This window comes from Zootoca vivipara, chromosome 3 (assembly GCF_963506605.1).
Source record: "Zootoca vivipara chromosome 3, rZooViv1.1, whole genome shotgun sequence".
NCBI classification, from domain to species: domain Eukaryota; kingdom Metazoa; phylum Chordata; class Lepidosauria; order Squamata; family Lacertidae; genus Zootoca; species Zootoca vivipara.
In genome coordinates, this window is record NC_083278.1 from 72,494,225 (window position 1) to 72,515,551 (window position 21,327).

Consider the following 21,327-nt stretch of genomic DNA (forward strand, 5'->3'; position numbering starts at 1 on the left):
AAGGATTGCATACAAAAATGCATATATTACAATAAAGCGTGCACAAAAATGCATTTTACTAAGGGAAATTGCTATGGGAAAATGTGCATATTAGACACAATTGTGCAAGATGTGCTTATTAGGAGAAATTTGCACTAAAATGCTGAATAATTTTCAGGAGGACTTTTAAAAAGGCAGATTGGTGTAGAAATGTGGAGAACAGAGCTGAAGACTGGAAAAGGGAGAAACAAAAATTGACAGATGGGCCTTTGCATAGATACCACAAGCCTCTCTGCTATTTATTTTCTGCAACAGACTAAGTTGACTTTGATTGTTGTTACAGTTTTTGGGAGGGAATCTCCCCTTCTCCACTCTGTTGCTTTGTGTTCTTTAAGTTCCTTTATGCAAGCTGAAAGCAGAGCCCCTCCACTATTTTATTTTAATCAAGTCCCTTGGAGCAACAGAAAAACCATTTGCCATACAACCCAGTTGCCCTTTCGATGTATCCTTGGTTGGCACTTTTTGTAAGTGCAACACCAGAAGAGGTATTTCTTCTTTCCCACTGACCAATTGCTAGTTGCATGAAATCCAAACTTCTTTGTCCAAGGCTGCACTTCTGATGTGAAGAAACCACATTTGTTCCAGTGCTCAGAACATCCGTGTTTCGGGAAATGCAATGTTTGTTTCCAAGTGAAGGCATCCATTGTGGTCATATGTGCAGTGTGGATTGCAAAATGGGCTTGTGCTAGTGTTGTGTCGCCTGCCGCACTGTGCCCATGACATCATGGCTGATTAATTACAGCACTCCCCTGCCCCCACGCAGGTGCCATTTAAATTATATATATATATATATATATATATATATATATATATATATATATATATATATATATAATTTACATTCAACATAACAGCAAGAAGAAGCATAAAACATGAATGGACAAAACTAAAAGAGCTTAAGCCAAAGATCATGAGTTTATAAAATCTGTTGTTTCACAGGTGATCATGAGAATAATAATAACAATAATAATAATAATAATAATAATTTATTATTTATACCCCGCCCATCTGGCTGGGTTTCCCCAGCCACTCTGGGTAGCTTCCAACCGAATATTAAAAACAGTACAGCATCAAACATTAAAAACTTCCCTAAACAGGGCCGCCTTCAGTTGTCTTCTAAAAGTAAAATAGTTGCTTATTGCCTTGACATCTGCTGGAAGGGCATTCCACAGGGCAGGTGCCACTACCGAGAAGGCCCTCTGCCTGGTTGCCTGTAGCTTTGCTTCTCGCAGTGAGGGAACCGGCAGAAGGCCCTCGGTGCTGGATCTCAGTGTCCGGGCTGAATGATGGGGGTGGAGATGCTCCTTCAGGTATACAGGACCGAGGCCGTTTAGGGCTTTAAAGGTCAGTACCAACACTTTGAATTCTGCTCGGAAACGTACTGGGAGCCAGTGTAGATATCTCAGGACTGGTGTTATGTGGTCCCGGCGGCCGCTCCCAGTCACTAGTCTAGCTGCCGCATTCTGGATTAATTGCAGTTTCCAGGTCACCTTCAAAGGTAGCCCCACGTAGAGCACATTGCAGTAGTCCAAGCGGGAGATAACTAGAGCATGCACCACTCTGGCGAGACAGTCTGTGGGCAGGTAGGGTCTCAACCTGCATACCAGATGGAGCTGGTAGATCAGTCTCCAGGTCCTGTTGCAAGCATACCAGCCAGATCTTGAAAATAGTAATTGTACCATGTGGATTCCTACAGTAGAGTGCATAGCTGCCAAGTTATCCCTTTTTTAAAGGGAAATTCCATTATGCTGAATAGGCTTCCTCGCGAGAAAAGGGAAAACTTGGCAGCTATGTAGAGTGTATCATTTTGTGACTGTAGTAAATGTTCTGTTTTGCAAATGCTTGTTTGTGTGTGTGCATGCGCATGTATGCATGCATGCACACATGCAGGCAAGCAAGCGCGTACACACACACACACACACACACACACACACACACACACTGCTTTTTTCTGGGGATACGCAGGGGTACACATTGTTAGCATTTTCACCCCTCCCAATGTGAGAATCAGATGATAGTCTCCAGAGAGAGAAGTGGGCGGGAACTGTTCCTTCACTCAATTGCCTTCCTGACTCTGCTAATTTAGTGGGGTGTGGTATTGCTATATTGCTCTGTAGCTGTTGTGAGTAGCTCTGGCTCTCTGTTGTGCTGTGTGTTTGCAGTGGGAGCTGTTTGTGACTTTCGCACAGCCTGTGTATATATTCTGTAAATATGAATTAGCTTGAAGTAATAAAGAGGATTGAAAACCTCTGCCGCAGTATCCATTGTTTATTGGGGCGGAAGGTGCTCCAGTCGTCCTGTTAGCCCAGTTGGGGCAGAGGAGGGACTGGGGACGTGGAAATGGCCTGGCATAGGGCCCACACACATACCCCTAAACATTTTGTGAATATATGTTTGGCCTCACTGAGGGGCAGTATTTCAATATGCTTAGGAAAATGAGAGTACCCCTAAACATTTTTTTAAAGAAAAAAAGCACTGTGTGTGTGTGTGTGTGTGTGTGTGAGTGTAGTGTATTATTTTTAATAAGCTTCTATGATGATGATGATGAGTCACTAACACCATTCATTTAAAACTGTAGAGGGGGGAAATCATATAATTTTAAACATTTCATTTAATTTTTAGTAAATGAAGTCCCCCCCCAACAAAAGTTTATATAATTACTCTGAAGATCCAAATTTCTAAGGGACAGATTGAACTAAATTGTTGCACTTGCAATGAATCCTATTAGTGCAATAGGGCATTTCTTCCTCTTCTCCCTGTGCACTGCACTCCAATGGGCTCTGGGGGATTGAGAGAAACCCCCGAGCGTCATGTGGTGGGAAGAGTGGGGAAATAATTCCATATTCAAAGCATAAGTGCTTGCGGCGATGGAATGATGGTCTTCGCATGATATTGAGTTCTACTGTAAGGCCCGAGGTTTTCCCTGAAGAGCATTGTCCCTGTTTCGAATATACAAAAGGTTTGCGGGAGACTGTTTACATATCTTCCTGCTACGTATGTCCCATTGTTTCCTCTGCAGGATGAGGTCCTCATCTGAGTTGCTTCTCTTTTAGGGGACAGAAAATAGATGAGGAAACCTACTGTGAGGAGACAGCAAACTCAGAACTGATGAAGCGGCCTCCTCAGCCAATGTTTGCTCTTCTCACGGGGGGGGGGGGGAGGGGGGAAGGAAAGAGCAATGATTACAAATACATGGAAAAACACATACCCCAGGACACTGTGCATTGGAGTCAGAGAGCAGAGGGGGCAGCTAATGTGTAACTTAGGTTAGGCAATCAGGGGGGTAAAATAGGAGCACAAATTGTCACTTGGAGTCAGATCCTGAGCGCAGGAAACGGCAGAAGATCCACTTCACAAGACAGTGAGTGTGAGAGAGGTGTATATACTCATTTTCAGACCTTATACTTGTTGGGGGGGGGGAATGATGCAAAAGGGAGTATCTAAATAGCACTGTTATTTATATTATTATTTCACCCTGCTGGTAGGAAATAAGTGTCTATCCTTTTCACAAATTCTTATGTGTTACAGTTTGATGTTCTCTCTCCCCCCCCCCCCTTCCCGGAGTTCCTTAATAATGCCTTTATACAAATGTATGTTGAGACCACATATGGAATACTGTGCACAGTTCTGGTCGCTGCACCTCAACTAGGAATGTAGCCATGGCTGCAACTTGGATAGTTTAAAAAGAGATTTAGATAGGTTCATAAGGCTATAAATAGTTGTGATGGCAGCCTGCCTTGGAATTTCACTTGCTGGGGACCATGAGTTGGAGGTGCTGTTCTGCTCATGTCCTGCCTGTGGCACTATGGGCTTCCCAGCAGAATCTGGGTGGCAGGCGTCATAAAAGAATTCTGGACTTCTTGGAGCTGATCCACTAGGATTCTTCTTACGCTCTCTAAGATACCGTGTGTACATTATTTTATGTCCTAAAGCTAACATGGTTAGTTATTATTTTTCTCAAAGATGGCAAGAAACAGGTTAGCTTTGTGCAGAACATTAATTTGCAACATATTCCTTTGCAGCCATAAGGTAGAATCAACGTTTTGCAGAAGTCAAGGGCTGACTCCCCAAATAATAATAATAATAATAATAATAATAATAATAATAATAATAATAATAATACCTCACACATCTGGCTGGGTTTCCTCAATGGCTCTTGAGTTGTACAGATTGCAAATAATTGTAAAGAGAGGTAGTAAAAATGGAAAGGAATTAAATATTTTAACACCTATGTGAAGTTAGATGAAATAGCCAAGAAGCTGATTGAATTTTTTTTTTTTACTGTGGATGTTCAGTACAGCAAAAACGAGAGGAACAGTCACGGGAAGAGAGAAAAGGATGGTGTCAGAAGAGGTGAAAAGGCTGTGGTCTTCAGTTAGGAAGAGTCTTGCGATGAAGTGTGGGATGTTCTGAGTAGGAAATTGTTGTGGTGCTCTTGGTCTTTATGCTATCAGTCTGAGAAAGATAACCAAAGCTTATTCAAAAGCTGAGACGTGTGCAAGAAAAAGGAGGAAAACATCCTGGTTATCTGCATAAGGAAAGATTCTCCGCCCACAAAAGTAACTAGGCTGCTTCATGCATTAAAATAAATAAATAAATGGCATCATAGGTAGAAAAGGGCTGCAGGGTTGCAATTCTGACAGTTTCTCTACCCTGCCTCAGTGGCCACAGTATCATAGAATTGTGGATTTGGAAGGGGCTCTGAGGATTGTCTAGTTCAAGGCAGGAATATGCAGCTGTCCTATACGGGGTCAAACCTGCAACCTTGGTGTTTAAAGCACCACGCTTTAACGAACTGAGCTATTAGGCATGGCTGTCTGCAGGAGAAGCCCTATGTATATGGCCCTCTGCCCACAATGCTTGCATGATCAGGGTTCCAGAGCGTGTAAATGGGGTGGCTCCTTATGCAAGGGTTGCAAAAGGGATAGGGGAAGGAAGACTCAGATTTGCACAAATCATTGCAGAAGCTAATGCAGAGATGCAAGTTTAGAAACAGTTCTTCTAATTAAAATAGAAATGTGGCACATTTCATCATAGGAGGAAGACTACGACCAGGCGTCTTGTGTACCAGGTGAACCTGCTGTGCAACTTCAAGGTCCCTTCTCTGTGCTCAGATTTGTTTATTTTTTTAATCGTTAAACCAGACTTGGCCTGGACAAGTCTTCAAACAAAGGACCATATTCAAGTTCTAGCTGGTACTAACTGGCCTGACCATCTCTGTTGGATGATGTAAGGGCACAGCACCAACAGAGATATTTTGGAAATGGTCTTCTCTTTTCAAAGGTCATATTAAACTACTGCCAGATGGGACAACATAAAGCAGGATGTTTTTATATGTACTGTAAGCCTCCCAGGGGGGCTGGGAAAATAATTAATAAAAATACTATATTATTATTATTATTATTATTATTATTATTATTATTATTAAGGATTGTGAACCAGCTGCAGCTGCCAAGTGGTTTGCGGAAATAATAGAAATAGTGTTAACCAAACAGTATTACCATTGAATCTCTTGGGAAATTTCTTAGAATACTGAATTCCAGAATATCTGGATCTTTGTACATGTCCACATAATGTGGAATATATTTGTTCTAGACATTTTGCATCTCCAACAACAGTCAGTAATGTCTGGGTATTTTTTATTTAGTCTAAGTTGTGCCATATACCAATGAGTAATTTATAAAAATCTTCTTTAAAATTCATGCATAAATTAAAATGGGGAATTTAAAAAAGCAAAGTGATGGAGCTCTTACTCATTGCGTAGGTGACCAGGTTTCACTTTTGCTTTGAGTACAGAAAGTCCCAAGTTCATTCCTCAACATCTTACATAAATAAGGATAATAGAATTATAGAGTTGGAAGGGGACCCAAGGGTCATCTAGTCCAACCGTCTGGATTTAAGGTAATAGGGTAAAAATAATAATAGTATTCATCATCACCACCATCACCATCATCATCCCTATCTGAGATCTTTAGGACTTGCTGCCAAATAGCCAGTTATGAGCTAAATAGACCCATGGCATGATTCTGACAGCTTCATATTTTCCTATGATTCCTGGCTGAGCAGGAAAAGGAAGAAAGTATACAGCATTTAGTAATTATGATATAGAAAGCAGCCAGATTCCCATCTTCTAAAGCAGTGGTTCCCCTTGTTTTTCAGGCCACTATCAGGCCATGGGACACGGGTGGCGCTGTGGGTTAAACCACAGAGTCTAGGGCTTGCTGATCAGAAGGTCGGCAGTTCGAATCCCTATGACAGGGTGAGCTCCCATTGTTCGGTCCCTGCTCCTGCCCACCTAGCAGTTCGAAAGCACATCAAAGTGCAAGTAGATAAATTGGTATTGTTCCGGTAGGAAGGTAAACGGTGTTTCCGTGCGCTGCTCTGGTTCACCAGAAGCGGCTTAGTCATGCTGGCCACATGACCAGCATGACCATAACGTGAGATGAGCGCCGCAACCCCAGAGTCGTCCAAGACTAGACCTAATGGTCAGGCGTCCCTTTACCTTTACCTTTTATCCCCTTGGTTCCATAAACTCATCCCCAGTACTCCCTACCCTACCCTACCCTACCCTACCCTACCCCTACCCTACCCTACCCTATAAAAAGCATTCTTCAGAATAGCAGCCTGCTCCGGGGAAGATAACAACACAATGAAAGTCAAGACAGTAACAATTAATTGCACATTTCTTCATAATCCAAATAAAACTATTTGGTTTGATTAGTTCAATAAAACTGATGAGCTTGATCCAATGATAGTCTTTTGCACCTCCAGTGCCCCCTGGCCTCTTTAGGAACCACTGATCTTAAATGTGCCTCAAATACACAATGTGATATCACAGTCAGTTACAGCTTTTTTGCAGTTACACTTAGATCTGATTGTGGTTTTGTTAAGTGATACGGGTGAGCACAGCCTTTTAATCTCAGAGTCTGGGCCAGTAAGCCCAGTAAGGCACAGACTAGAAGCATTTCCACCCAGGGCAGAAGATTATAACAAAGTACCTCCCATTAACTGGTTGTAGCTTGAGTAGCCAGTTTACATGGCAGAAATAAAACGATTGGCAAACTTGGCAAACTCACAAAACTTCCTTTTGTTGCTTTTTTTCCTTCCTCAACAGACATCACTGAAGTTGCAGTCCAACATGAACCCAGGAGTGCATTTGTTGTGCTTCCTTCTCTGCATCACCATTGTGGGCTGTGACCGGGTCTATGTCCACCCATTCTATCTGTTTGATGTAGGAAACCTAACTGGTTGCAAGAAGGTGGAAGACAGGGAACAGCAGGTGAATAATTTTGTCCCCGTCTCAAATTTATCTCACATCAGTTCGGCACATGAGGAGGGTGTCAGAAACAAGAGCGAGGAAAGAAGTCATTTGCGGAGAGAGCTGAGAGACCCAATTTATATTATTGGTGCACGCTTCTATGAACAACTGAGGAAAATGCACAAGGAAGAAAATATTCTTCTGTCCCCCGCATTCAGCTACGAGTCCTTGCTAGCCTTCTATATAGGGGCCTCTGGTGAAACAGCAAAGGAACTGCAGATTTTTTTAGGATTTGACTCCTCATCTCTTAATCCAAACTGCACCTACAGAATTGATGGGCGCAAAGTATTCTCTGTTCTGAGCACCATTGCTAAAAGTCCATTTCACTCAAAAGAAGATGATCAGCTGTTCTTCTCGAAGTTCTCCTTGCTTTTCTCTGCCTCCGAAATCCGTTTATCCGATTCCTTTGTCAGTGATTTAGCCTTTCCAAATATGAATTTCTTCGTACAAGCTGTGGACTTTACAAACCCCACAAAGGCAGCGGAAGAAATGAATGCTTTTGTTGAAGGCAAAAGCACCCACCAAATTAAGGGTTTGCTGGCAGACATTGATCCAGAAACTAACCTCCTGTTAGCAACTTATACTCATTTCAAAGGTAAGTGAGCAGGGAGAATTCCTACTTGTTGATACCGGTAGCAGTTCTATAGTGAATCTAATTTTCATCAGGTACCCCATAATGCCACGCTGTTCACATTTTTGAGTAATCAGTCTTCTATTCTAATGTGGAAAATCCTCTAATGCGTATCTGGAGATTTATACAGTATTTGTACACCTTCAGGTAATTCCATGACTTTGATGGTTGGCACATGCTTCCCTAAGACTGTGCTGATGTAAGAATTGCCCAACTAGGTTTTACACCAGCTGTTTTCAAAGATGGACAGCTCAATGCCATAGGGAATATCACATGCAGTAGCCACCCCCACTGCTTATCTCTGGCACTGGAAGTCAAAGCCTGGTAGTATACTGCTCTGGAGATTGAATTTCTGTTCCCACCTACCACAGGAAATAGATATTGAGGGACCAAGAATTGAGTTCATCTGCTTTAAAGAATAGAAGCAATTCCCATAACAATTCTTTCAGTCAACATCTTCCGGCAATGAAACCAGCCTGTCTGCTATTTAAGTGGACATGTGTGCACACACATTGATATTTTCAAGAGAAGCCTTCAAGAGAAGCGGGTGCTGCTGTGATCTAAACTACTGAGCCTAGGGCTTGCCGATCAGAAGGTCGGCGGTTCGAATCCCCACGACTGGGTGAGCTCCCGTTGCTCGGTCCCAGCTCCTGCCAACTAGCAGTTCGAAAGCACGTCAAAGTGCAAGTAGATAAATAGGTACCGCTACAGCGGGGAGGTAAACGGTGTTTCCGTGTGCTGCTCTGGTTCGCCAGAAGCGGCTTAGTCATGCTAGCCACATGACCAGGAAAAACTGTCTGTGGACAAATGCTGGTTCCCTCGGCCAGTAAAGCGAGATGAGTGCCGCAACCCCAGAGTTGTCTGCGACTGGACTTAACTGTCCATGGTCCTTTACCGTTTTTAGGTGTATAGAATAAGAGCATCCTCAAGATTCCTTAACTAAAAAATCATAGAATCATAGAATTGTACAGTTGGAAGGGAACCCGAGGGTCATCTAGTCCAACCCCCTACAATGCAGAAATCTCAACTAAAGCATCAAAAGCAATAAGCCCAATTCATTGAAGTAGCGTTAGTGTGTAACTGACTTTTTCATCAATTAATTGTTCCACCTGTTAGTGATTTCTTCTAGAATAACCCCAAGGAATTATCGATTTTCTCTTTTACCACTCTGCCAAAAAATGGGAGGAGGGTTTAACTGAATTTAATGGTCAATTTTACTGTTTTTATTTTGCTGTTCTTCATTTTTTTTTAAAAAAAACATATTAAATTGCTGTTGTTAGTCATCTGAATTCTGTTAAAGAAACAGAGTGGGAAGTAAATGTTTTAAATAATGAATTAACGGAAATTTCCGCCAGTGTGACACTTTGTCACCAAATGGATTGAAAAAAATCAACTCATTTCTCCCTCTAACCATACAGTATTCTGATTTTTGTTTTCAGTCTCTGTGAAGGGAGCCTCCCTACTGAAAGAACCTCAGGAATTCTGGCTCAGTTCACACCAAACAATCCCTGTACCAATGATGAGAATAACTGGAACCTTTCTGCATAAATGTGATCCCAGCCAGAACATTTCTTCCGTCAAAATTCCTCTCAGCCAGGATTTATTTCTGCTGCTTTTGCAGCCCACCAATAACAGTGACCTGGCCAGTGTTGAAAATCAATATTCCATGAAGGCTCTTTCCAACGAATGGCTGGTGGGACTGTCCCCAAGGTATACTTCGTTTATGCAACATTAGATATTTGTGGGACCAGCAACAGTCAGATGGGATAACTATCTCTTTTCACTTAGATCCAGTTGCCAGAGAACTGGTACTGACATAGTTGCTCCAAGTTAAACTCGGCCACCTCAGTCCAAATAGTAATACCTGGCATTGACAACAACATTTAAATCTAGATCAGTAGGTATTTAGAAATGCCAGCAAAGCGTATTTGCACCCTCTGCCTTTTTAAAAAAAACAAATAACATAGCTGTCTGACTTTCTCCTTTCCACTCCTAAATCTGTTTTATAATCTCACATCACACTCTATGCTAAGCCAAGGAGAGATCTGGTGAAGGATAGAGCTCCCCATTCCTTTACTTTGTTAAAAGAAAGGGGGGAAAGAGACCCTTATTTTGTGCTGGGCATCCATGAGGGATTAAGTACCCTCACAGGGGCCCAGAACAAAATAAGATCTATTTTCCGTGATACTTATGTGGATGTTATGAGCATACTAATGGAGATGGCACACATAGGAATCATCCCCGCTCTGCCTCTTACTCAAATTTTAAAGGGTTTCCGCGTTGTGTCCAAGAGCAGGGGTGTTGCTAGAAATAGATGCATGGGCCCCAAAATCATTTTCTAAAGTGCCCTGAAAGGGTAGATTGTGACTTTGGAAGAAAATGAATTGGGAGTGAGCTGAGTTGTTGGGTGGGATATTTATCTGGGGGAAGTAAGGTGATTTAAGATTATCTGTCTTATACCCAAAGTTCTCAGGGTGCCTTACATAGTAAACACATATTGAAAATATATATAAGAGCAATAACCAAAATGTGATCACACCAAACTTTTCCCCAAGAAGACATATTTTTTATTGCTTGTCATAATTCTATCACATTATTTTGTCTAAAGATGATTTGGGCGGTAATGATTAGGGTAATTAAACTGATGGAAATTAATCCAGGTGACGCTGTGGTTAAACCACTGAGCCTAGGGCTTGCTGATCAGAAGGTCGGCGGTTCGAATCCCTGTGACGGGGTGAGCTCCCGTTGCTCGGTCCCAGCTCCTGCCAACCTAGCAGTTCGAAAGCACGTCAAAATGCAAGTAGATAAATAGGAAGGTAAACAGCGGGAAGGTAAACGGCGTTTCCATGTGCTGCTCTGGTTTGCCAGAAGCGGCTTTGTCATGCTGGCCACATGACCTGGAAGCTATACGCCGGCTCCCTCGGCCAATAATGTGAGATGAGCGCGCAACCCCAGAGTCGGTCACGACTGGACCTAATGGTCAGGGGTACCTTTACCTTTACCTTTACAGTAAAGGGATTGGAGAGGAGCTGATTCGTCAAGAAAAAGTGTTTTATGTGTTATAACACTGTGACACCAGAAGGCGCTGTAGAGTCCTGTCTTTCGCCAACATGACTTCCCATGAGGTTCCCATGACTTCCCATGATGGGTCTAGATCCAGCCTTGGGCTCGCTTGGGGTGGGGTACAAATTGAAGACTTTACCTGGGGGTGACTTCAGTGGGAATTTAGCTTGCCTTGCCTCCTTTGACATTTACATTCTAAATGTGCACCTCCATCGGGGCAGCCTGTCCTATTTCGCCTAGGCAAAACAGGAAGTTCCTGTCCCCCCCCCCCCGGGCAAAGTCTCGCTCACTGGGGTTGCATGGTGGTGCCAGCAGCTTCCAGTGAGATCTTGTGACATCTCACAGAACTCTCAAGACATCTTGTGCCAGCGCTGCAAGATCTCACTGGAAGCTTCTGCGAGTCCTTCTCTGGTGTAAGGGGTGGGCAGGGCACCTGCAGGGGCACTGCCCTGCGCGATTCTGCCGCCTGAGTCTCGTGCCTCAGTCTGCCTCATGAGCGGGCCGGCCCTGATCTCGACATATAAATCAGCCTATGCAAATTTGCTAATATAATTTCCTCTCTTTCTCCCTTCTTGTATCTTCTTCAGACAAATCCAGCTGACTTTGCCAAAGGTGTGCTTGGAAAGCACATATGATATACAGGAACTCCTTGGCAAAATGCCCCTGTCTTACCTGCTTGGAAATAAAGCCAACCTCACAAGACTAAGTGACAACAACATAACTGTTGGGAAGGTACGGTCTATTTTCTACGCAAAAGCGCATACGCTTTCCATCTTTCACACAGAGACAAAGTCCATGTAAACAACAGAATAGAGATCAGGTTACTTGTTGCAGAGAGCAGTATCTGTAGTGGGCGAAAGAGGAACATTTGGAGCACATGGCAGGAAGGCATGGGACTAAAGACAACACTACGAGAGGACAAGGGCTCAATGAATCATAGCCCAAAGGGGGAGATAAGACGTTACATACAGACAAATGATTTTAAAAATGAAAAGAAGCCTCAAAAGACTGCAGTGATGAGTGAAAGGGAAGGCGGAGAGAAAAGAAAGGATTCTTAGCCTTTTTCCTGCAAGCAATTGTGTTTACTGTTAGGCAATTTTAGACTCTGGACTTACTGAGCATGGCTAGACTTTTTAGATAGTAATGTGTTATTACTGCTCTTAAAAATATGTTCAGCCAGTACAGCTGCATTTTGGGCCATCCAGATATGGTAATATTGCTGAATGGAGCCCTCTGTGTTGTCTCAAACTGTAGCCTAACAGCACTACTGCCCACCAGATATTTTGGATTATTATTATTATTATTATTATTATTATTATTATTATTATTATTATTTATACCCCACCCATCTGGCCGGGTCTCCCCAGCCCACTCTGGGCAGACTCCCCAGTCTCCCCAGCCACTCTGGGCAGCTTACAACATATCTAAAAACATAATAAATACATCAATCCTTAAAACTTCGCTAAATAGGGCTGACTTCAGGTGTCTTCTAAAAGTCAGATAGTTGTTTATTTCCTTGACATCTGAAGGGAGGGCGTTCCACAGGGAGGGCGCCACTACCGAGAAGGTCCAAAACCGAGAAGGCCCCAAACCAGCCCCTTCCCACTTGCTTCTCCCCTTTAGGTTTCCAAATATGTATTTACATGTATAAGCAGAGATTTTAGTCTCTGCTGGGGAAAACACTACTGGTCCAAGGAACATTTTAATTGGGAAATTGGTTGCAGGGAACATGTTGAGCATGCCTGCAACTCCATTCAAAATGTCAGCCTCCCAAGCATGCTTTTCACCTTCAAACTCATGTCATCGCAACATATATTTATCCCCGTGTTCAGCCTGTTAAGAATCATAGAATCATAGAGTTGGAAGAGACCACAAGGGCCATCCAGTCCAACCCCCTGCCAAGCAGGAAACACCATCAAAGCATTCCTAACAGATGGCTGTCACATCTCTGCTTAAAGACCTCCAAAGAAGGAGACTCCACCACACTCAAGCCAAGGAGGCTTATAATCAGCCTCCTTATAATCAGTCATTTACCCCTCAAAGCAACACTGCAAGATACTTCAGGTTGTCAAATATGGCAGAGTGTTGTTTATCTGTTGTTGTTGTTGTTTAGTCGTTTAGTCGTGTCCGACTCTTCGTGACCCCATGGACCATAGCACGCCAGGCACTCCTGTCTTGCACTGCCTCCCGCAGTTTGGTCAAACTCATGTTCGTAGCTTCGATAACACTGTCCAACCATCTTGTCCTCTGTCGTCCCCTTCTCCTAGTGCCCTCAATCTTTCCCAACATCAGGGTCTTTTCCAAGGATTCTTCTCTTCTCATGAGGTGGCCAAAGTATTGGAGCCTCAGCTTCACGATCTGTCCTTCCAGGGAGCACTCAGGGCTGATTTCCTTAAGAATGGATAGGTTTGATCTTCTTGCAGTCCATGGGACTCTCAAGAGTCTCCTCCAGCACCATAATTCAAAAGCATCAATTCTTCAGCAATCAGCCTTCTTTATGGTCCAGCTCTCACTTCCATACATCACTACTGGGAAAACCATAGCTTTAACTATACGGACCTTTGTCGGACCTTTGTTTATCTACATATTTTGAAATGGAAGTATGATAACATATGGAGAGGAAAAGGCACGTCTGAAATTCCTTTTCAGGTCCTTCTGCAGAGTGACACCTGCCTTGTAGAGCACAAAGGCCACTGGAGTTGGACACCCTCCAATATTATGCCCGTTTTGTCAGATGCTACAAACACTATTTCAAAAGGCTTCCCCAGATGATTGTGTTGACTCCCAGGCAGTATCTGAATTCTTCTGGGAAAACTGCTTCAATTAGTTGCATGTAGCCATACCACACCACATGATATTTGGCCATGTTTAGTGGTCTATAAATACTTCAAGAAAATAATATCAGGAAGAACAGATGTGGATTCTATGTTAGCTGTGTGAATATGAAACAATGACCTAGTCTGGCATTCTACAGCCTCTTAATATAAACCAGGGATGGGGAACTTATGACTCTCCAGGTGTTGTTGGAATCCAGCGCCCATCAGAATCAGCCAGCCTGGTCAGGGATTATTATCTAAATGTATGGAGTGATCACTGATCAGTAGGGGAATTTCAGCCAAGATGAATTGCTAATGTGAAGCATATTTCTAATACAGGACCAAACTGTACTTTTACTTTATTGCCCTAGCAAGTCTTTGGGCAAAGCTGATTCAACAAGTCTTCTGTAAACATTATTGGTTGCTTCTTGCTTCATCCCATGTCCTTTTGCTTAGCACTTTTCATACCTTTTTATTTACACGGATTGTCACTTGTCTTCTCTCTGTCATACGCTGCTGATCCACACTCTCAAATTCACTGGTTTTGTTTCCAGATCATAAACCAGCAGCTTTTGGAGCTCAGTCCCAGGACAGCCGATGAAGCAACAGACCCCACAGAAGGAAGTCAAGACACCGAGGCACTCAAAATAACACTGGACAAGCCATTTTTGCTAGCAGTGTATGAAATGTCAGGCGCACAGCTTTATTTTGGCAGAATAACAAATCCCTTGAAAGGAACATAAACTTCCATCGGGGGGTGGGGTGGGCTGGCTTTCCAGACTTCATTTGATCTTATCCTTGCTTTGCAACTATTTTTATAATCCCACCAAGTCCTAATTAGAGATTTTGAAATGGCAAAACTGATGTATCTTTCGATTATAATATTGATAAAATTAATCAATAGCATATAGCAACATCTTTACTTCATTAAGGGGATAGCGTGAGGGTAGATCTGTTTACACCAACATCTAGGGTGCCACACTAATGCCATAATATTGTACTTGTCTTGTTGCATGTAACTGCTCGGTAAGCCGGTCATCTGTACTATTCTGCCAAGAAAAGTTCAACATACTTTTGTACCCGATTATTAAGAATTGTTGTTTGGATTTTTTAAAGGGAGCATAAAGAATAGTTTTCTATTCTTTGCAGCACTTTTCTTTTTCATAATTTCCTGTTCACTTATCAAGATTCAGCCCCTATTGTAGATGCTATTTAATCTCAACATTTACAGTAGTAAGCCAGGTTTTCCTTTTTTATTATATCCCCCCCCTCCCTAAATCCTCTAGGTTCTCACCATAATTATATTACAGTGGTACCTCTACTTACAAATAACTCTACTTACGAATTTTTCTACTTACAAATAGAGCTCCGTCCGCCATCTTGGATGAAGTCTAGATAGGATTTTTTCTACTTATGAATTTTTAGATAGGGTTGCTTCGACTTATGAATTTTTTCTCCCAATGCATTCCTATGGGATTCGACTTACAAATTTTTTCGACTTACAAATGTGTGTTCGGAACGCATTAAATTCGTAAGAAGAGGTACCACTGTAGATGTATATCATATTGCAGGTTTAATTTGCATGCTGGCTTCTCACCTGAGACACCAAAGCAGCTCCAGAGCGCTCTCTCTCTCTATATATATATATATTCTGATTATCAAGCAATATTGAATCAAAAGGTTGGAAAAGTAGATACTGCTAGAAGGTAACACAGGTAAGGAATGAAAATAGAAGTACTGGTTGATATCAGTAGCCTATATTTTGCTAGTTCTTCATCACCTGCACTAGCTTCCAGCCCATTTTGGAGATCAATTGGTTGTGACCTATAAAGCCTTGAACATCTTGGGGATAGCTTACCTGAAGAATTACCTCTTCCCCTACAACCTGCCCAGTTTTTCACCAGAGACCCTTTTCTAGGTTTCCCACCTTGTGAGGTAATGCCCCCTCTTTACCCTGGCCTTTGATAACTGATAAGTATTTTGCCAGGACCCACTCTGTTCCTGTGAATAATTTGCTTTAAACTGTTTTTTTTTAATACTGAAAGGGTGGGGAATAAATTGAATACATAATAATGGCAACAAGAGTCTTTTTTGGGGGGATTAGGGTGTCTCTGTTACTTCTCTTCAGCCTTTCAGTTGCTTTTGATACGATCACCCCTGGTATCCTTTCCAAGTGACTTACGAAGTAAGGGGTGGGGGGCACCACTTTGCGGTGGTTCTGGTCATATTTGGATGTTAGTTTCCTGAAGGTGATGCCTGGGGAATCGTGAGGATTCAATGGGGAGTTCCTCAGGGCTCAATTTTATCCCCTGTGCTATTTAACATGTACATGAAACATCTGAGTGGAGTCGTTCAGGGTTTTGGTGCGCATTGTCAGCAATATGCTGCTGACACATATACCCTGTTTCTCCAAAAATAAGACGTAGCCATAAAATAAGACATAGCAGGATTTTTAAGCATTAAATATAATTAAATATAAGCCATCCCCCCCAAATAAGACATGGTGATAGGCGCAGCAGCAATGCTGGCCGTGGCAGGCAGAGGAGGAAAAAATAAGACACCCCCTGAAAATAAGCCATAGTGTGTTTTTTGGAGGAAAAATAAATATAAGAGGGTGTCTTATTTTCGGAGAAACACGGTAGTAGCTCTACTTCTCCTTTACAACTGCAGATGTGGCAGTGGATCTGTTGAAACATTGTCTTGCCTCAGTAATGGACAGATGAGAGCCAACAAACGGGAGCTCAATCCTGAAAAGGCTGAGGCACTGCTAGTGGGCAGTTCCTGAGGCCCTCCTTTGTGTGACCCCTCTAAGGAGAGGTCACCTGGCGCCTTCGTTATATACTTTTAGGCATGTTTCTCTTCAACTAGGCATTCTATGGTTTAAAAAATATGTTGGGGGGTGATTGGTTTTTTGTTTTGTTTTACTATGTCTTTTGTATTCTCATTTTTTTCTCATTTTTACATTGTATTCTCATGTAAACTGCACTGGGATCTTTGGATGAAGGATGCTATATTACTACTACTACTAATTTTTGCACCTGACACCATCCATCCCTCAAAAGCACCTGCAACCTCAGCTCTTACTATCTACAACAGTTATTGCCCTTTTGTTTGGGTGAAACAGGGCAAGAGACAGACTGGGTCGTTTTATTTCTGTTGATATATTTATAGCCTGATTTTTAATATAAAATACCCAAAGCAGCAGCAATCTCATTTATCGTCATAAAAAATTAAAATCATTAAACATTGAAACAGTACCATCAACAGGATAATTAGTTTAAATGAAGCAATGAGAAGCCTGTTGAAATAAACAGACCAACTGAAAATAAAATAAAGATGTAGCCTAGCCCCTTGGAATAATGTCCCACAAGAGGCTCTGCCCCCCAGCATCAATCTTAACAGGTTTGGGACAAGGTGGTTCTTAAGGTATTGTGCTCTGGGGTCATTTAAGATATTAAAGGTTACAACTTGCACTATGAGTAGAGCACTCCAGAAGATAACTAATGGAGGTGCCATATCATCAGTGTTAAAGGTAAAGGTAAAGGGACCCCTGACCATTAGGTCCAGTCGTGACCGACTCTGGGGTTGCACGCTCATCTCGCATTATTGGCCAAGGGAGCCGGTGTATAGCTTCCAGGTCATGTGGCCAGCATGACAAAGCCGCTTCTGGCAAACCAGAGCAGCACATGGAAACACTGTTTACCTTCCCGCTGTAGCGGTTCCTATTTATCTACTTGCATTTTGACGTGCTTTCGAACTGCTAGGTTGGCAGGAGCTGGGACCAAGCAACGGGAGCTCACCCCATCACAGAGATTCAAACCGCCAACCTTCTGATCAGCAAGGCCTAGGTTAAACCTAGTGGTTTAACCACAGCGCCACCTAGGTCCCATACCACAGCGCCACCTGGGGGGGGAGTGTGTGTGTGTGTGTGTGTGTATAAACGTGGCAATTATCTGTCCTTTAATACTTCCAAATTAGACTCTTTTATTTGGGTATACTGTAGGACCTGCCTTGAATGGGGCTCCCAGTGTGTTCTCATCCAAGCATTGATCCACATCCTGTCGCTAATTAGGTTTTTCAGATTAACCACTAGAGCTATATAAAGGGGATACCCAAAATTATGAAAATACCTAATATTATATTATCCTACCTTTAAGGTGCTGTTGTACAGGTTATTGAGATAATAATCTCACTTTATACTCAGAATGGACTTCATAAATGCTAAAAGGTAAATGTAAAGGACCCCTGGATGGTTAAATCCAGTCCAAGGTGACTATGGGATTATGGCGCTCATCTTGCTTTCAGTCCGAGGGAGCTGGCGTTTGCCCACAGACAGCTTTCTGGGTATGTGGCCAGCATGACTAAACCGCTTCTGGCACAACAGGACACGGTGACAGAAACCAGAGCACACAGAAACGCCATTTACCTTCCCACTGCAGCAGTACCTATTTATCTACTTGCACTGGCATGCTTTCAAACTGCTAGGTTGGCAGAAGTTGGGGCAGAGCAGCAGGAGCTCACCCTGTTGCACGGATTCGAACTGCCGACCTTCCAATTGGCAAGCCCAAGAGGCTTCTCCTTAACAGTGCATCAACACTCAAGGAAATGCAAATAAGAGCAGAAAACACACCCAACATTTAGCATGATTGGGGAAGTCTATCTTGATCGCAAGGAGGTGGCTTCAATATTATGCTATCAGCAAACCTCTAGTCAATCATCCCCTGTCCCACGAGATGTATTTAAATATTAGCTATACCGATTCCCCAAACAAAAGAAGTGGACAAAATTGCAAAGGCTTGATGTTACTCTAACATACCATGAATAATTCTATAAGAAATATAATTCTTTAACAGCTTTCTTTCCAAATTCACATTTATTTGGTTCTTTCTTTGTGATGGGCCCCAAAGGAAAAATCACAGGGCAAACAGGCATGCTGTGCCATTTGAAAAGAACAACAACAATAAAAAATCATTGTATTCCTCCAACAAGCAGACATGATAATCTACCATTTTGTGAAAATAGTTGGAAATAAAAATCTTTATAACTCTTTAAAGTATTTAAATAATTCTATATCCCACCATATTCAAAAAAACTCAGAAGTTAACAATACATTTTTGCTTAGCCATGTGAGAAATGTAGGTAAGTCAGGCTACATTAAGCTTTGAAACCAGACAGGTTTTTAAACCAGGAACGCCTTGGATGGTGTAAAGCAAATACGCCAAGCCATGTACATTAGGTTTCAAATGACCTCAGAGCAGTATATGCTTCCTTAAGGAATGCATAAGGTCAGTTGACTGTCATATGAGCCTTTTCTGAATGTTAGCAGCAACAGGAACAGGTAGTGTGTTTTAAGGAGTTTGCATGTAAATTATGATGAGGTCTTAAAGAGGTGCAAATGAAAACCCCAAATCCCAAAGTAATCCCGAGTTTTTCCATGAGACAGACAGACTGACTTTTAGGTGATTTAAGACCCTTCCAAGACACAAGACAACCACCTTGACAAATGCTTAATTTTCTTCTAAAAAAAAGTAAGTGTGACCTCTTTAAAGACAAAGCTCAGGAGAATGCTTTCTTGTTTGTTTTAAAATTCAAGAGTAGTAATGCTTATTTTAATCTCTTCTACACAACCCAACGTTCTAACGTATAAGGTATGCTTAGAGGTCGGTCAATTACTATTCTTACATTGTGTGAAGATTAATACTACAAAGCCACTTGAACTTACATATTTAGTATATCTCCTCTCCAGTGATAAAATGTTACAAAGGAAGACAATGCTTTTCTTGTTTATTTTAATCATGTTAAATCAGTTTTCCTGCATGATAAGATTTACAATAATAATAAAAATAATAATAATAACCTTTCATAGCTTTGTAGTAGATTGCTTAGAAATATATAAACTTTCTTCCATACAATGGAAAATGAGAGTATATGCTCTTCTATAAGGTTCTCTCCTTTTTGGTGAAACAAGTTTTTTATGTCTCTTGAGACACACTTAACTTGCTGCTGAAGCTGCATTAGGAAGCACTTCATTGCTACATAGTACTTGACGAGAGAAAATGAAAAGAAACCCTCTCCTTTTTGGAAGCCAGGCCTGATCTCTCTCATCAGCTGAAAATCATGTTTGTTCTGCTGCTATCTGATCCTTGGCAGCTTGAACAAGCTCTGAAAGAGCTGAAAAGCTTTTGATGTTGCTCAGCTGCAATCCCATCTTCTGTATCTAAAACAAAATATTACAGTTCATTTATTATTTTTGCAGGGAAAAGCAAAAATTTCTTCCTTAATCACTGCATGATCAGAAGATCTATAAGACAAGCACATAGAAACTGTCTTGTGTTGACAGCTACTTCTTTTATTTAGCATGCATTTGACAAAGTTATTTTTAGGCAGCTAGAATAAGTAGCATTTGATAACTCAGACTTGGTTAACATTCCAGTTACTTTTGCTGGTTGGGACGTTTTGATGTTCGCCAAGCATGAAATAGCATGTGTGTGGGCAACTGCTGTTGGTACCTGATGAAATGCACAACATGAATACTTGCTAAAAGATCTCAGTTTTGCTGCCTGGGTAATACAAAATAGCTAATCTCACCAAAAGAGCAGTAAAGAGATGGGACACGATGGTTTGAATATGGAAATCTATTCCATTTTGATTGTTCGTAGAATGCCTTCAGCTCACATCTGAAGACCAACACTAAAGGTGAAAGATTTACCTCTAAGAGACCATTTGAGGGGCAGGGGTCTGCAAAGGAGAAAGCCATTCCACATATTTCCCGCCCCAAATTTAAGTAGGGACAACAAGCAGAGTCCTACCCACTTGAGTGCCAATTATAAAGACTGAGTTTGCTAACAGTGGAGGAGGCCCTCTTGCAGTTATCTGGGTCATGCGCCAAGACAACGAAACACCGTTGCACAGCCTGAAATAAATGCTTACTTCCCTTTCAAAGGCATGAAATATCTGCTTCCAATTATTTCTGATCTGTCTGTATTTAATCAGGCTTTTGTTGTATGGTGATTTTTATCCTCAGCAACAATACCTGAATTAGTGTTTCAGTGAACTGTTGGTATTTTTCTCTTGGTATTGTGCTTTTATTGTTATTCTGCTGATGATGTTAAGATGAGTTACACATCACCGTGAGCAGCTCCCCTCTCATTTTATTTCACTTTTAATTTGTATACCACCTTTGCTGAGGGCCTTCTGGCTGTTCCCTTGCTGCGAGAAGCCAAGTTAAAGGGAACCAGGCAGAGGGCCTTCTCGGTAGTGGCACCTTCCCTGTGGAACACCCTCCCATTAGATGTCAAAGAGAAAAACAACTACCAGACTTTTAGGAGACATCTGAAGGCAACCCTGTTTAGGGAAGCTTTTAAGGTTTAATAGATTATTGTATTTTTATGTTTTGTTGAAAGCCACCCAGAGTGGCTGGGAAAACCCAGCCAGATGGGCAGGGTATAAATAACAACAAC

At 42.0% G+C, this 21,327-nt stretch overlaps 2 protein-coding genes across 4 annotated transcripts in view; one reads left to right on the forward strand and one right to left on the reverse strand.

Moving 5' to 3' along the window:
• The first annotated feature begins 3,264 nt into the window (after positions 1–3,264).
• Positions 3,265–16,211, forward strand: AGT (angiotensinogen). Of its 3 annotated transcripts, none has more exons than XM_035108479.2 (5): positions 3,265–3,400; positions 7,154–7,952; positions 9,428–9,698; positions 11,639–11,783; positions 14,422–16,204. In XM_035108479.2, exons 2-5 carry the CDS (start codon positions 7,178–7,180, stop codon positions 14,608–14,610), a joined length of 1,380 nt encoding a protein of 459 aa, XP_034964370.1. In that variant the 5' UTR covers positions 3,265–3,400; positions 7,154–7,177; the 3' UTR covers positions 14,611–16,204. The 3 variants fall into 3 exon arrangements, with proteins under 3 accessions (XP_034964370.1, XP_034964371.1, XP_060128828.1); XM_035108480.2 differs by having other exon boundaries at positions 3,379–3,406; positions 14,422–16,211; XM_060272845.1 differs by having other exon boundaries at positions 3,389–3,415; positions 14,422–16,211.
• Positions 16,212–16,467: 256 nt separating this feature from the next.
• The window catches only part of COG2 (component of oligomeric golgi complex 2), a 29,265-nt gene continuing 24,405 nt past the window's right edge, over positions 16,468–21,327 (reverse strand). The window contains exon 18 of the mRNA XM_035108476.2: positions 16,468–20,084. Coding sequence (XP_034964367.1) covers positions 19,983–20,084 — 102 coding nt within the window. The 3' untranslated portion in view covers positions 16,468–19,982. The remainder of the gene's footprint in view (positions 20,085–21,327) is intronic.